The sequence below is a fragment of the Kwoniella shandongensis genome, chromosome 6, assembly GCF_008629635.2.
Source record: "Kwoniella shandongensis chromosome 6, complete sequence".
In the NCBI taxonomy this organism is placed as follows: domain Eukaryota; kingdom Fungi; phylum Basidiomycota; class Tremellomycetes; order Tremellales; family Cryptococcaceae; genus Kwoniella; species Kwoniella shandongensis.
The window spans coordinates 787100-803228 of record NC_089292.1 but is presented as its reverse complement, the minus strand read 5'-3'; the positions used below and the strand labels follow the sequence as shown (position 1 = coordinate 803228).

The following is a 16129-nucleotide window of genomic DNA, read 5'->3' as shown; positions in this document are numbered from 1 at the left end:
TCTGATTGATCATATGCTTTGACGCCATGATTGTTTGTTTACACTTGTTTACACTTGTTTGTTTTCACGACGCTGGCGGCAGTTACCGAAAACGGCGGTAACTTTGTGTTATATGAGCTCGTGGTATTGCGAGAACAACGCAATCAACTTGATTAAACTTTGGGTCTTTTCTTCCAATTGCCCTGGAAATGACTCATCGGATGGAAGTTTGGAATCAGAGATCTCATCGATTGATCCATATCATCCAACTTTAATCGGGTTACCTTTGTTTACGTTGGGAAAATTTGGACAAGTTTCATCTTTCACCCTCGATCAACAATGCGCCATATCCGTTCAGACTCCCTACGGGCTCTCCGAGTGTATACACAAGGAAGAGGAGGAGAGGAATACGGCCGTTTCGATCTTTGGCGTGAATACCGATAACTGACCGATTGACTGACGATGATTGCCTTTTACCTTTAGTGTAACGGAGAGTAGAGTGGGCTGGCCCGCCCTCGCACTGTCAAGATAACTCGTAGGTTGTGATTCAAGGGGGTCCGATGTCTACAGTATGACGACTTGCTTGTGATTTACCTCTGATTCTACAGAACACTTTGTTTGTGTTTAATTGTAGATTGGTTTGGTTTAGTTCCTGAAGATTGTTCGGACCTGTATACTACGCGACCCTGACCCGGCATTGTTTTTCTTTTCGGACTCCTTCCTCCTACTGGCTGTTATTGCTGTTATTGCTTGCGACGGAAGGTGGAAGGAGCCGAGGTAGTGCTTGCACTCTGCATGCAGACGGAGTCATCGACGACAGGGTTCTGCGATCTGATGGAGCCGAAAGAGAGACATATTTGAAGTCTAGCGTATCTCTTCGGACTTGTACTCCCAGTTTCTCCTTCTTCCTCTTCATCTCTGCCTGCTCAGTCCTCATAATCGGCATCGCGGCGTCATTCCTTACTTTTGCTTATTTATAAACAACCCCCCTCCGAGACTAAAATAGGCAGGCCCCTCGTTTTCTCTCTTTCTGTCTTTGCCACAATCGCTCTGTGAATAGACGACCGACACCGACTAGATATCGACAACACTCGAACCAACTCATAGCGCTCAGTCGCTAACACCCACTCTCCTTTTCGATCTTGGTACCACTCATATATACTGAGCTCTTATAATACTACACAAATAATAATACGACAATGTTCAACCGACTTCTCCTGCTCGCCGTAGGAGGTCTTTTGGCTTCTTCCTCGGTGGAGGCTCATCCCCACACACATCGCCACAACGCTAAAGAGGTCGAAAAGCGAGCGACCACACCTACCATCGCTGGCTGGTATTACGCCGGATGTGTCACCGATGGTGGTGCGAGAGCACTGCCAGCCAAGAACAAGCTTGATGGAAAGATGACGGCCGAGATGTGTACATCTTGGTGTGCTTCAGCTGGCTACACCTATGCTGGTCTTGAGGGTGAGTCGTCACTCGCTTTGAGACTGTATCAATACGCATCTGACTCCGATCTGCGTTGCACTTTTTAGCCAGAAATCAATGTTACGTGAGTGCCGATCTTTGCCTTACGTTGTCGTCAAAGTGTGGAGGCTGATCTTGTCTCTGCCACATCTTATTTTTCTGTCGAAAATGCAGTGCGACAACTCTTTGAAGAACGGACTTGGCGTTTCTGTTGCTGAATCAGACTGCAACTATGTCTGTGATGGTAACAACTCAGAAGCTTGCGGTGGTTACTACAGGCTCAACCGTGAGTCCCTGGTCGCTACCTTTCCCCTTGAGTCGGTGACCATACTGACTGTTGATACAGTGTGGCGAGCCGGTGTTGCCCCTACCTCTACCAAGGCAATTGCTCCTTCTACCACTCCTGCTAAGACGTCAACCACAACTTCTAAGCCTGCTACCACGTCTACCACCGCTGCCAGCGTGCCCACCACCGCCGCTACCTTCTTGGGATGCTACTCCGATTCAGGTTCCGACAGGACTTTGACTGGTGGAAGCATGGAGTCGTACTCCTTGACTCCGGCTACGTGCTCCAGCTACTGTTCTTCAAAGGGTTTCGCATACGCTGGAACATCATATGGCAAGCAGGTGAGTGTTCATAGACCAACCATTGTTTGGGTTGTATACTGATGTTGACGACTCTCACTCTCAGTGTTGGTGTGGCAACTCTGTCCCTGCTGCTAGGAAGCAGTCCACTGTAGCAAGCTGCTCCTACGCATGTACCGGAGACAAGTCTGAGACATGCGGTGGATTCTACTACCTCGATGTTTACTGTCTCAAGAACTGTCCTGCTACCGTCTCAACCTCCACTGTCAAAGCGTCAACGACAAGCACTACTTCCAGTGCCGCTGCCACCACTTCCAACTCTAGCCCCGCTGCTGGTTCCTCTGTTCTTGGTGCTGCCGCTCCTCCCGCTGCTACCGGGACGAAGGCTCTCTACGCACACCACATGGTCGGTAACACCTATTCCTACACTCAAGCTATCTGGGCGGATGATATCAATCAAGCGAAGGCTGCAGGAATCGATGGTTTCGCCTTGAACTACGGTCGAGACTCTTGGCAAGTGCCAAGGATGAACGATGCTTATGCTGCCGCCAAAGCGCAAGGTTCATTCAAGTTGTTCTTGTCTATGGACGTCTCTTCCCTCGGATGCAGTTCCGCCAATGACGCCGTCAACATGGTCAACACCATCGCCAGCTATGCCAACAACACCGCTCAGGCGAAATACAATGGTAAGACCATCGTCTCGACCTTTGCCGGCGAAGACTGTACCTTTGGTCAAGGTTCAATGAACGCTGGATGGACCTACTTCCGAACTCTCTTGGCCAACAAGGGAGTTTCCGCCTACTTCGTCCCTGCTGTCTTCTCGGATGTTTCAACCTTCAAGGGTGACACCTGGATGGACGCCGAATTCAACTGGAACGGTGCTTGGCCCATGGGCAGCACTGCCCTCGACACATCGTCAGACACGACCTACATGAACGCTTTGGGAACAAAGGGTTACATGGCAGCTGTCTCACCGGCTTTCTTCACCTACTACTCTCCCAGCAGCTACAACAAGGACTGGATCTACCGATCCGACGACTGGTTGTTGGCCAGAAGGATGGAGCAGCTCATCGCTATGAGGAACAAGGTCGACCTCGCCGAGATCATCTCATGGAATGGTGAGTGATCTGTGATCTTCGTAGGATTGCAATTTGCTGATTCTTGGCTTTTCTCCTTCAGATTACGGAGAGTCCCACTACATTGGTCCTATCCGAGCTGATCAGCCCAACTCTCAAGGCTGGACCAACGGCATGCCTCACAGTGAGTCCTGCTGCCTCAACAAATTCACATGCAATGCTGACGGTCTTTCTCTCCTGCTTCAGCCGCATGGCTCTCTGTCGTTTCCTACTACGCTCAAGCCTTCAAGAGTGGTTCATACCCCTCTGCCAACGACCAGATGGTCTTCTGGACTCGACCCCACCCCAAAGCGGCCAACCCTACCAACCCAACCGTCTCTCGACCGACCCGAGCTGATGCGACCGACGATCTCTTGTACGTCTGGCTCGTCCTTAAAGCCCCTGCAACCGTCACCATTACCAGCGGAACCAACACCGCCAGCTGGAACCTCAATGCGGGTGTCAACAAGGTCAGCGTCAAGTCCGGAGCTGGTGCAATCGGTGGAAAGATCGTGAGAAGCGGAGCGACCGTCAAGTCATACGACTCGACAGGATCATTCTCTTACACTCTGTGAGTAGAGCGATCCCTACAAACTTGCGATCTGCAATATACTGACAATCGATGTTTCTTGCAGTACACCAAAGGACTACAACTACAACTACTTTGTTGCCCAAGCTTAGACCTAAACCTAGATCCACACCTAGAAATCTCTTCTCCCTCCTCGCCCCCTTCCCCCCATTCCTCTTCTCAATGCCCGCGCAAAACTTGCAGGACAAGTTTAGATACTACAAATTAAACTAAACAGCAAAACCATTTTATACCAAACACACTTAAATTAGAGGGTTATCAAGTTGTTCTTTCTTACTTTATCACAAAGGGACTTTTATATTACTTCGTTTCGAATATACAATGATAGATTCAGCTGCTTTGCTTGTATCACTGTCATAGGGCCCGAATGCGGACATGACAAATGCATCGAACTCTTTGCTAGTACTGGTGCTGCTTGGCTACATGGTTGCCTCGCATATGATACAGCTGCACGCACAACACGGAGAACACTACGACAAGATATTTGTGGACATAGGTGTTGTGATCACTCCCGAAGCCAAGCTTGGCTTCTCATCTTCTTCTCCTGAGCCTTCTTCTTGAATCGTTCCTGCGGGAAGTGCAGCGTCAGCGATTGGTTGAATCATCGAGTTCGAAGCCAGGAATGAGAGCCAGGGTCAGGTAGAAAGGAGCTCGAATAGTATCCGTCCGGCATGAACACGAGCACGAGCAGCTACTGCTATCCCTTTCCCAGCAGACCACTGAGCGACCCGTGCACAACGACATCCACGAACCCATCCCGTAGCTAGCTATACAACTCACCATATCTTTCTTTGTAATCTTCTTCTTCCCTCCTACACCGGACTCTTCCTCCCTCTTCCTCTTGGCATTCTCCTCCGCTCTTTCCCTCTCCCATTTCTCCACATCGAAATAATGATTGTTCATCCTCTTCGATCTATTATATTCGTCCAGATGATCGACATTATATTCGTATCCCTGTGGTGTGAATCGACCGGTCCTGGCGTTAAAAGCGGCACTTTGGATTCCGCCGTCGGAAGGACCTCCCAGGCCAGCACGTTGGGCTGGTGAGAGGAGGAATGCGAGAGCAGGATCGATCTCTGGTATTCCACCAAAGTTCGAAGATGACGACGATGCGGCTGGGACGGAGCTGGGGTAAGGGGGTTGTTCGGCCGGAAGAGGAGGAGCTTCGTTGGGTAATGGTGGGTTTGGAGTTTCACTAGCTGAAGTTGAAGTGGATGGGTCGAGTGGGTTCGTCCATGATACTTCGCCAGTCTTCGTGTTCCAAAAGTACCATGCTGCGTAGGTGAGAAACTGAGATTAGCATTCGACGTAGCAGACTTGACAGAGCGACACCGAGTCGCCTCTAGGCATCTTTACTTTTGGCCGCCGGCGTTGAAAGCCACGAATGTTGACTCACCATTCTGCTCTGGAGACCAAACAGCTTGCCAGGGATGTGCTTCTCCCTCACCCTCTCCTTCTTTGGCTTTCCCTTTACCCTTCCCTTTCCCCTCCGCTTCGCCGGGTAATCTCTCCTCAGCGGGATCCCACTCGTCCTCATCTTCATCCTCGTGCTCTTCCCCTCCTAACGAGTCGATGGGTTGGTCAACAGGAACCGGATCAGCGGTATCGTCCTCGCCTTCGTGGGGTTTGGAGGAGGTTGGAAGTGCTGATTTAGCTGCTGGAGGAGAAGGGGAGGGCGATGCGGAATGTGAAGACGTAGCATCTTCGACTGTCACTTTTCGTGTAGACGATGACATTGTGTTTGAGTAGCTAAGCTTATAAAACACCTAGACTTGGTAGATATAGAGAGAAAAGGTGGAGAGAGGTAGTTGCAGCCAAGTCAGGACCATCATCGCTTCGCTGGATGTCCTGGAATTTGCTTCCGTTTCATGTGTGGCGGTACCTGGGAGCACTCTGGCATCGATGCATCTTGACGATAGACAAAGGCAGGTGTGTCGCATCATGCCATAGTCAGTGATCGAAAAACATGCATGGTATGCGAATACGACTTTAAAACAAATCCCCATACTATATGGTACAACTGGCCTGATCAATCTAATCTGAAACCACCACAATGTCCGGAAATCGATTCTCCTTCTGCGAATCATCCCCCTCATACTTCTTTCTCTGCGAAGGTCTGCTTCTCGTACTTTGCCCAGAGCTACGTATAGACGTCGAAGCTGTCTTGCTTTTGACTTGTGAGAATGATGCCGCATCGATGATCTGTATGGAATCATCCAGGTCTTCTACTTCTTCATCATAGTCGTCGTCCGGATCATGATATCGTTTCTTCGATGTGTTCCTATTTGAGTGGACACCGTCCGCGACCCCAGACTCCGCTCGCTCTAACAGGTCGATGGCTGATTCGTCTAGAGCCCATGCATCCTCTTCATCCGTCTCGTATCCGTTCGTTTGCCGAGGCTTGGTCGCCTCTGCTTCTACTTCTTCATAATGTCTCATAAAGCTTTCGTCGATATCGTCATCAAACAGATCTTCCTCGTCCACATCGATATCGACGTTTGGGTCAAGCTCGATATCGGGTATCGTCTGATACAGTCGCTTGACGCGAGCACTCGCTTGTTGTCCAGCAGCCCGTGTTGACTTTCTTGGTGTCCCCAATGTCTCCTCGCTTTTCCAAGTGGACGATGCAGGCTTAACAGACCGATGACGACGAGCTATAGGTCGGACTACAGGCGGTGGTGAAGACGAAAGTGCTTGTCGAGCTTGAGCTTGAGCTTGTCTAGAAGACTGCGGCACATCCACCTGATTCTGATACGGTGGAGGCGGAGGGGCTGACATGGCTTCCAACATCAAAGCTCGACGTCGTGCTTTCGCAGCTTCCGAAAGTTGGGCTTGTGGTTGTGCAGCTTGGGTGACTAGTCTTGGTTTTTCCGGCTGTATGTGTTCGACAGCTTGAGCCTGAGCTCGAGGAGCAGGAGGTTGTGGGAGAGAAGGCAAAGCCACATCCTCTATTTGCTCGGGTTTGCCCATCCGTCTTTTGAGATCGTTGATGAACTGTAATCGCTGCAACGCTTCGAGATGTTCGACAGAACTTTCGATGACTTGCGTGTTCTGTGGAGTGAGTAGGAGTATATCTCCTAAACATCGTACATTCTGCACAAGGAGCTATAGAGAGCAGTTCTCATCAGCTTGCCATTCACTGTTGGGACACGTGGGAGGGACGGAGAGGAAGCTGAATCCACCCACCTTGCATCCGAGCGAGGTCTGTCCCAGAACCAGCTCCCCGATCCTCTTATACTCCATGGCCCTCATCACCCTCCTGCCATCTCCTACTTCCAGCCTCAACATCCCCCTCGGATACGGCGGGACCTTCCCATCCTCTTCTTCTTCTTCATTCTCATCATCATCTAACCGTCTTATCCTGCTCGCACCGGATAACACCTCGGAGCGCTGTTCCATCACCGTCTGGATCTGGAAAGCGGATGAACCGATCTCTGATATCGCGTGGATTTGTAGTAATGTCGGACGAGGGAAGAGGATCCGATTGTGTAACTCGCCCGGGGGAAAGGAGCGGGATTCAAGCGTGGAGAACGAAAGGTCAGAATGAAGATATTGCGTATGCTAGAGTGGGGGAAGTAGCGCCTGATCAGCTGGAGGAGCATGCTGAGGAAAGTGGAAAGGCACATACCACATCATCTACCGACACTTCTCCCCCTCCTGCTTCCGTCAGAGCTTGGACGATCTCTCGCACCCATGTCTATGGAGGCAGCCGCAAATGAGCTGACTGTTCGCATACGGCTGGAACGCGTGCTGAAACTCACCGGGTCAACCTCTGGTAAAGGGTACGTCCTCTTCAGAAATGCTAAGAAGCGTGCTATATCTGTCATGTTGTCTTTCTTCGCCTATGTACGACCATTGTCTATGTTTGGCAGGAAGGGAAGAGAGAGACAACAAAAAGTTGATGTGTATGGTGAAGTTGATGAAATGTAATTTATTGTATTCCAGTGGCGTCATTATCATTCGCGTAGCGATTTTAATCATCATCACCCATGCCGAGGTTCCACATCTTCAACGTCGACATCTTATCTCATCTCAATCCTAATCCTACTCTTATCCAGTATAAGTTTATTTGTTTGACACATCCACAACATGATAATCAGACATCAAGCACGAGCGATCACTCGCTCTCTCCCTCTTTATCGAGCGTCGGCTCTCGCTCCACCTTGTCCTGCTTGTACGCGAACGCCTTCGATCTTGTTGGCCGTCCGGGCGAATTCCACACAGCATGGACAACCTCGACCTCGTCCAGAGTTCAAGTCTACCCCTGGCCCGGGAGATAATGATCCCACTCAGACGAGTTCGGCAGGTAAACCATTCAAAGGTTAGTCTTGACACCCCCTCTCACACTGTGTGCACCTTTCATGATCCTCTATCGTCGCGGAGCTGTTCCAAGCTCACCACTCTACCTCAATCTGTTATGCCAAATTAGAGAAAGTAGCTCAAGCCTGGTCAACCCCTACTCGATGGTATCCTATCCCCTTTGCGCTCGGGGCACTTGTCCTTTTAGCCGTGCAATATCGTAAACAGACACGAGGGGAGATCGAGGTCGAAACGCAAGATGAGAATGGAGCCGTGGTGAAGAAATCTGGCAAGAGAGTTGATGGACCATGGCAGGTGAGTACTATTACGATGTGTGGATGACCACTTTTTTGTCATAGCTGCAAAGAGTTAATAACTAACATCTGCGTTTCCCCTGGCTATAGGTCCGAGTTCTTGGAGCATTACCCCTTCGATCCCTCTCCCAATTATGGGGTTATTTAAACGGTCTCGTTCTTCCCGTTTGGTTCAGACCCTTCGGCTTCAAGCTTTACTCTGCGATCTTCGGATGTAATCTGGAAGAAGTTCCGCTGGATCTCAAAGAGTACGACAGTCTGGGAAGTTTCTTCTACAGGGAGATGAAGGAGGGCGCGAGACCCATTGCGGATGCGCCAATGGTGAGTAGAGTCAACGCTCGATCTCGTTCTGGTTCTAGTTGTCGCCAGCCCCGGTATTCTTGTGTAGACTTTACTCGTTTCGTTTGCGGTTGTCATTTCCTCCCTTGCTTCCTTGCAGTGCTTGCTATCTCTCCCCTTGCGGCGTGCCGTTGACCAAGCCGGTGACGTCTTTCTAACTCACATTCTTTCGTTCTTGTAGGTCTCCCCCGCAGACGGCAAGGTGCTTCACTACGGCGAAATTGTTGGCGAACGAGTTGAACAAGTCAAGGGAATCACCTACTCGCTTCGTGCTCTCCTCGGATCGGAGACAGCACTTCATGGCGATCCTACCGACATCCCTCGTCGACACAGCGACGCTCGAACTTCGGACGGTGATACTTCTCCACCCTATGATCCTCGTTCCGAATCTGCCGTTGTGAACGATGAGGAATTTGCTAATATCAACGATATCCCATATTCCCTCTCTTCGCTCCTTGGACGAGGTGCCGGATCTGGCGAATCAAAATCATTCGATGACGCTTCTCTTCCCAAGACTTCAGACAGGGAAGCGGATGCCAGTCATCCCCCGTCCGGACAGAACCCGACTCACGACGCGAGCGTTGCTGCCAAGCTAGGAACTTCAGCGATTGGAAGTAAGACCGGCCCGAATAGCGAATTGCCAAGATTGGATGAGAACAACAAGCTTTTCTTCATGGTGGTCTATCTCGCTCCGGGAGATTATCACAGATTCCATTCACCCACCTCATGGGTTGTCGAGCGCAGACGACACTTCACAGGTGATCTGTTCTCCGTCTCACCATACATCGCCAATAGGATGAAAGACCTCTTCGTCCTCAACGAAAGGGTTGCCCTCCTCGGGCGATGGAAACATGGTTTCTATTCAATGGTTCCTGTGGGAGCTACAAATGTCGGTTCTATCAAAATCAACTTTGACGAAGCTCTCCGAACAAATACTCGAAAATTGACACATCCAGCTCATACCTACGCAGAAGCGGTATACAGCTCTGCTTCGGTACTTAAGGGTCAACCACTATTAGCCGGTGAAGAGATGGGTGGATTTAGATTGGGAAGTACCATCGTGTTGGTGTTTGAAGCGCCAAAGGAGTGGAAGTTTACAGTCAAAGCTGGGGAGAAGGTGAAGGTCGGTCAGGCTTTGGGCAAGTTTGAATAAGGCAGGGGAGCATGCACCCGGTGTTAGAGAGACAAGGTCGGGATGGATAGGAAACGAGTCCTGCTCGGAAAAGGAGTCACGATCTGCAAACAGAGCGCAGAGAAAAAAACAAAGAAACTGCTCCACGTAGATATCATCACTCAACAAATAGTAGACGCCTCAACGCGACTGACTAGTGGTAACATGAATACATGCGAATGATTATGCAGCTCGCCAATTAAAGACCTCATTCGTTTCTCCTGCTTTTGTCATGCTTTGGTTATATTTTGAGTGTTCCAGGTGGCAGACTCAATCTACACAGACGAGCGATCATAGCACCAAGCTGGACGAGCGTTCCGACGCCTTCGAGAATACGCATATGTGTCCAGCCAATCTCCTTTGGGTAGAATGCAGTTGTTAGTTGTGTTCTTCCACAATCCCACTCCTTGATCAGCCGTCGCCGTTTCGAGTTGTTGACTTCCTCCCTCCCACCCACACCTGGTTCAAGCACTTTGTTCGAGTATACTGAACCCTTTCTCACTCACCCTTATAAACTCCAATTTCAAGTACTCTGCCAATTCTTCCATCCCCTTCACCACCCTGAAAACCGTGACGACGATATCCACCGCGCTATACCCTTGTTCCCACAACCCATTGATCCTAGCCAGGGCATCATCGACGTTCCCACTCTGACAATCTTTTATCATCTGTCGAATGACTATAGGGTGCGGTTGATCGCAGATTTTGAAGACGTTGTCTTGTGAGATGAATCCGAAACCTGAGTGAGTGGATTGAAGGTTGTTGATAGCTTGTCGCATGTCCCCTTCGGCTGTGAAGATGAGAGCGGCAAGTCCTTGGTCGTTGTATTTGACCTAGCGACGGAGGATATTGTGGGTCAGCCGACACTGTTAACAGGTAAATCAACGTTTCCCACCCACCTGCTCCATCTCACAAATCTCTTTCAATCGCTTCAACACCTCTGCATCTCTCAACTTGCTATATCTCAAAATCGCACATCGCGATTGTATAGGTTCAATGATCTTGTTGGACATGTTGCACGCGAGAGCGAATCGGGTAGTGTTGGAGTATATCTCCATCGTTCTTCGGAGGGCTTGTTGGGCTCCTGCTGTCATCCTGCGAGCGAGCAAGGGATTCACGAGCAAAGGGAGTGAACGACGAGGCGAGTGAGCAAGACATAGCGAGGCGGGTGTGGGAAGAATCGATGGAGGTAATGAGGAGGACATAGATGAAAGAAGTAAATGAGCCAGATTGAGTAGTAGGAGACAAATGGACCGGTGTATCAGCTTCCTACCTTCTCCGCTCACCCAAGCCGGACTCACGAATCCGCCTCGTCCAATATGATGATCTTATGTCTCCCAGGGGGCAGCGTCACCTTTCTCTGAGCGAAACTCTTGATTTTGTTCCTAACCACGTCGATACCACTACGAGCGGGTACATCGATCAGAAGGTAAATATCAGCTGGGCCCAATCACTTCTAGTGAGACAAGCGACAAGCAGGGAGCAGATAAAGAAGAGTACCGGTGACTGACCGTTCATCCGAAGCGTTGAGCTCGAGTACACCTTCTTTGTATGCGTCGCCGAGGAGAGCGTGGGCGAGACAGTGGATTGAGGTGGTTTTACCGATACCTGGCATACCCTGCGAGACGGAAGTATGTCAGCGAGTTCCTCTCCATAGATGCGCCAGCCGATCCGGGTCATCTTGCCTCGTACACTCCGCCTGTTGGTGGATAGTGGGCCAAAGGAGGAGATCATCGTTCGAGTCGTAATGACCATGTCTGCCCTCTACTCCGTTTCACCAACAATGACTTTCTCTCGGTCCTAACGCCTGCACCAAAGAACGTATGCCTTCCCCACTCTCCCTTCCCCGCTACCACGAACTTCGTCCACCTCCTATCTTCTCTACAATTTCACGATGTTGCAGACTGGCACTCACTGATATTATGATATGAGGCACGTTTCCATCCTCCGCAATGACCTTCAATCTCTCCACTGTCTCTGAATTCCCAACGATATCGTCCAACAACACAGGTCGATATTTCTCCACCCTATAGAGAGAGAGAGAGAAACCAGTCATCAGTATCGACACCTGTACCAATACCAGACCACATTCCAGAGGTCTCATCAACCGACAGGTTCTTTTCGGCAGGAGCACAGATGACTGTATCTTCGCAGTCTCGTAGACCAGGCTCCCTTTCCTCTTCCCTCGCCGCAGAGCCAAGAGCAAAGATGAAGGGAAGGAGAATACTCACCATGGCATCTCGTACCCCTCCGCATCGACGAATTTGGCAGTCACAGGTACAACATCACCCTTTGAAGACGATGCCATCGTGTCCCTTTTCCTGTTGCTTTCGATCTATTGAGACTGACGCTTCGAGAAGTGAGAAAGTGACGAAATGAAGATGTAAATCAATGGTATTTCGATCTCGAACATTATCAGACGTGAACGTGACGCGGCGCGACATCCATTCATCCATACACCGTGGCAACAATGCTGCTCATTTGATTGTTCTCACTCGTATACGTTATACATGAGACGTGCGATCGATTATATTTGCGCTGCACTGCGCTGGCTACTCTAGAGCTGTATGTATATAGAAACAGAATCTAACTATAACGCCAATATCGAAACAAGAATGAACTACATCACCAAATGGGTGAGAATCGAACTTGACCAGAAAATTATAGGTAATATGCTACTTCAACTCCCATTATTCGCTCTCTATTATAGACGTCCACTCCAATTATATTCGTTTCATGCACCGTTGAAGGTCCTACCCGCCCTATGCGCTCTCATCCCCTTTCCTAGATCTCAATTCGACCCCCCTCGTTCCTCTCAACACCGCCCAACCCTTAACAGCGAGAATCACCACACTCCAACAGAAGACCAAACTCGTCAGAGCGATCGTAAAGTTCAGGAAGGCCATCATATCGTCCCAACCAGCTCGCATGGCAGACCACGCAATCTCCTCATTGGACAACATGAAGACGATACCGCCTGCAGCCCAACCGAAAGAAGTGATGATCTCGGTTGGTGGTCGCGAGGGGAGTTTGGACTCGATAGGAGGTCGAAGCCAGAGGAAGAAGTAAGTGAGACATCGGAAGATGGAACCACCAGCGAGGAGAGTGCCCCACAAGGAGTGGATCTGGACTTGGAAGACGTATGTTTGGTGGTGGGCGGCCATGGCGAGTCCTGTCTGTGGAGAAGTCAGCAAAGTGAACGAACCGCCCCGTGGCCAGACTACTCACCACACCGATAACAAGCGCGGGAAGAGGGTTGAAGCTGAACGCGTATGAAGGAGGCTCCGAAGCACCCTCCCTACCATTCGTAACTACCGATCCTAAAACCTTCCTAACCCATCGCGACTCGAGCAGAATTCCCGAAAGACCCGCGAACCAGAACCTAGAGTAGGAGACGATGGGCGTCAGCGTGACCGCATGATCGAAAGATACACCACTCACATGACTGCAATCGAGATGTGCTGGACCTGCTTGACGGTGTACGGGTCATCAGGTTTAGCGCCAAATCTCTCCATCCACGTGTTGGTTACGCCATACACAAAGATAACAGAGCATTCAATCATTTCTGCGGAGACACCCTTGGGACCAGGTCGACGGTTCCAAGCCCATCCCAGGTCGGCATAGGCACCGAGGTATCGAGCGAAAGTAAGAACACCATACCTGCGATTACACATTAGCTACATTCGGCAGCTTGTCCGAATAAGCTCACCAGAAGAAGATGCTACCCTTGATGTAGTGGGCGGCACAACTGTTTATCAAGCTGGCTCGGCACATACCCTGATCGAGAAATCAGCCTTGTTCCACTGCATATTGACAAGGCATCACTCACAGTGTAGGTAACGAATCCGATGATCAACGTGACATAAGCGAAGACGATCTGGGATCGTCTCACCCAAGTGAGGGCAATCTCGACCGCTCGCATAGGTCCCTCGGTCTTTGCGGCTTGCCAAGCTGGGTGATCATCATGGTGGTCATCGTGCTCGTGATCGTGGGAGTGAACATCGAAGGCGCCCAATTGACTGGCTTTGTGTGGGAAACCGTGGTGTGCGGAAGAGCCGGGAGTGTCTTGAAGGGTACCTTCTGAACCAGTTGAGGTTCGTGACGGGATGCTCCATTGTCGGGTCAGGAGAGAAGGTCGTTGTGGCTTATTATCCTTCGACAGGGTTCGTGATACCGGGTGGTGAAGGAGGTCGTGGTGGTCATGGTGGTTGTACTCATGCTCGTGCTCGTGCTCCTCGTCTTCGTCATCACCGACAGCAAAGACAACGGGGCTGGTGTTCCCGCCGCGGACTTCCTCAGGCTCCTGGTTGTCGACCAGTCCGACCATCTCATATCGGTTGGCAGGCCATTTCTCGTCCGATGGTGAGACAGGACTTCTCAGCACTTCGTGGACGAAAGACGACCAAGAACGGTCATGTTGCTTGTAGAAAGCAATGGATCGCTTGATGAGGCTGAGCGAGTCGAACACGGTAAGGGCGATGGAGGTGAGGATAAGGATGTTGACGAATGTACCATATACTGATCCCTCGTATCTGAGACGTAACGACTGAGCCAACATCCGAGGCACGAGCAAATATTACTCACCTGTCAACCGAAGCGGCCTTGTACGTCGCACCGGCCAACCAGCCAACAATGGCGATGGCGAGGAATACGAGATTGACGAAGTAGTGCGACGGGTGATCAGCAGCCCGTAGTGCGAGTGCTGATATTCGACAATTACCGATTAGCAACTGTCCACACTATCTTAATTATCGGTCGCCACCCAGGCACCAGAGGGAGTCGACTCCCATAATTACAACTTACAGATAGGCAAAGCGGCAAAATACGCTAGTACCATCGACCCGGCATGGACGAACATCAATCCTTTGTGAGACTCGACCTCCTCCAAGTTCCAGGTGGCGTCAAACTCTTCTCCGAAGATGGCCGTGTCGTTGTCGAGTCTGAAATCGGCGGCGAGGTAGCTTGGTGGATAGTGATGTATTAGGTGGATCGCTGTGTCGTTCAGCTTTTCCACCGCAGGGGTGTGGACACCGTGTGAATGCGGATCAGGAGCTGCTACGGCATGTCCGTGTGCATGGACGGAGTCGGAATGTGATGGAGGTTCAGAGTCGGTGTGAGAATGCATGTCGTGCACGTCATTGGCGGTGGATTCGGTGATATTGTCAGCAACAGCGGGGATGCCCACAACGATGGTGGCAGCATGCGTGTGCGCTTCGGCGGCCTCGACATCATGTTCTGCACTCATACCCATCCCATCGATATCATGTCCATCCTCGTCCTCATGTCTGATCGCTATCCGCGAGGCTAACACGACCGGAGAAGGAGCGGCATGGACGACAATTGAAGGAAGGAATATGGAAAGTAGGAGGGTTGATAGGACAAAAGTCGTGACGGGCAATAATCGTTTAGGTCCAGTCGTCACCATATTTGCGATATTTTGCCTCTTCGAATCGTCTTTCTCGCTGTGATCGGTGTGTATGTACGAATAGGTGATTGAGAAGGAAGGTGTGTTGCAGACGACTTGTAGATGGATGAAGGAATTGAACATGAAGTTGTCACAACTCTATTGCAATATTTGTTGATGACGGATGGGTGACGGATGGCTTAGTCAGAAAGGACGACGATGAGTGTGTGACATGACTCGGATATTTTTGGGTGCGACCACTCTCCTTTCCTTTGTTACCTCGTTTCCAACTTCGGGCATACGTTTACAGCCAAGTTTCGGAGCCGTTCGCATGTAGTAACATCCACCTTGGCCTGCACGGACATGGCGGGGCTAGGCCCTTGCATCACTTCGGTCATCTCATCTCATCTCAGAACCGACGTAACGACAATCTTTGCTTTACTGGCATTCGTAGCCTTGAGGCGGCTAGCATGACGCTCTTGAATAAGCATAATGTCTACCTCCACCTACTATGCTCTCTCCTCTCCTTTGCATGTACATGCACTGTCGTAACGTAGCTCGGGCGACAAAAAACAAATACATGGGCCCCGTCCGGCGGAGGAACGACTAGACGACAGAGAGCTTTTTGGGTCTTTACCAGAAATGGAAAGTTGTATCCTATGGGAATGTCCAGCTCTGTTATCCCTCACCCACCAAGCCCGGTGGCGAAGACGATGATGATGACCTGACCTGGTGTGTAGATCTTGATTAGCAGAAAAACCGGCAAGGATAAGAATAATGGGCTTCGGGTTGACCTTTCGCACGCACAAACTTAAAATGCTGACGTATGCCCGGAACTTTTGCTTTTTATTTGTATTTTTATTATTG

General features: G+C 50.4%; 6 protein-coding genes across 6 annotated transcripts; 2 read left to right on the top strand and 4 right to left on the bottom strand.

Moving 5' to 3' along the window:
* Positions 1 to 1178: 1178 nt before the first annotated feature.
* On the top strand, positions 1179 to 3827 carry CI109_103613 (uncharacterized protein; the record flags this gene model as incomplete). Its single annotated transcript, XM_032001888.1, has 8 exons — positions 1179 to 1446; positions 1515 to 1531; positions 1621 to 1732; positions 1793 to 2073; positions 2138 to 3149; positions 3211 to 3291; positions 3354 to 3717; positions 3782 to 3827. The coding sequence occupies 8 exons, from the start codon at positions 1179 to 1181 to the stop codon at positions 3825 to 3827; spliced, it is 2181 nt and encodes a 726-aa protein (XP_031864051.1).
* A 413-nt stretch (positions 3828 to 4240) lies between these two features.
* CI109_103612 (uncharacterized protein) lies at positions 4241 to 5471 on the bottom strand (the record flags this gene model as incomplete). Its single annotated transcript, XM_032001889.1, has 3 exons — positions 4241 to 4303; positions 4516 to 5009; positions 5132 to 5471. The coding sequence occupies 3 exons, from the start codon at positions 5469 to 5471 to the stop codon at positions 4241 to 4243; spliced, it is 897 nt and encodes a 298-aa protein (XP_031864052.1).
* Positions 5472 to 5769: 298 nt separating this feature from the next.
* Positions 5770 to 7562, bottom strand: CI109_103611 (uncharacterized protein; the record flags this gene model as incomplete). The annotated part of the gene is made up of 4 exons (XM_032001890.1): positions 5770 to 6840; positions 6922 to 7296; positions 7364 to 7432; positions 7497 to 7562. The coding sequence occupies 4 exons, from the start codon at positions 7560 to 7562 to the stop codon at positions 5770 to 5772; spliced, it is 1581 nt and encodes a 526-aa protein (XP_031864053.1).
* A 262-nt stretch (positions 7563 to 7824) lies between these two features.
* On the top strand, positions 7825 to 9840 carry CI109_103610 (phosphatidylserine decarboxylase; the record flags this gene model as incomplete). The annotated part of the gene is made up of 4 exons (XM_032001891.1): positions 7825 to 8056; positions 8165 to 8349; positions 8439 to 8669; positions 8869 to 9840. The coding sequence occupies 4 exons, from the start codon at positions 7825 to 7827 to the stop codon at positions 9838 to 9840; spliced, it is 1620 nt and encodes a 539-aa protein (XP_031864054.1).
* Positions 9841 to 10099: 259 nt separating this feature from the next.
* Positions 10100 to 12271, bottom strand: CI109_103609 (replication factor C subunit 4; the record flags this gene model as incomplete). Its single annotated transcript, XM_032001892.2, has 8 exons — positions 10100 to 10216; positions 10365 to 10691; positions 10758 to 10953; positions 11160 to 11261; positions 11370 to 11476; positions 11774 to 11885; positions 12090 to 12179; positions 12231 to 12271. The coding sequence occupies 8 exons, from the start codon at positions 12269 to 12271 to the stop codon at positions 10100 to 10102; spliced, it is 1092 nt and encodes a 363-aa protein (XP_031864055.2).
* Positions 12272 to 12620: 349 nt separating this feature from the next.
* CI109_103608 (uncharacterized protein) lies at positions 12621 to 15283 on the bottom strand (the record flags this gene model as incomplete). Its single annotated transcript, XM_032001893.1, has 7 exons — positions 12621 to 13034; positions 13087 to 13240; positions 13300 to 13518; positions 13568 to 13635; positions 13688 to 14390; positions 14443 to 14560; positions 14662 to 15283. The coding sequence occupies 7 exons, from the start codon at positions 15281 to 15283 to the stop codon at positions 12621 to 12623; spliced, it is 2298 nt and encodes a 765-aa protein (XP_031864056.1).
* Between the last annotated feature and the right edge of the window lie 846 nt (positions 15284 to 16129).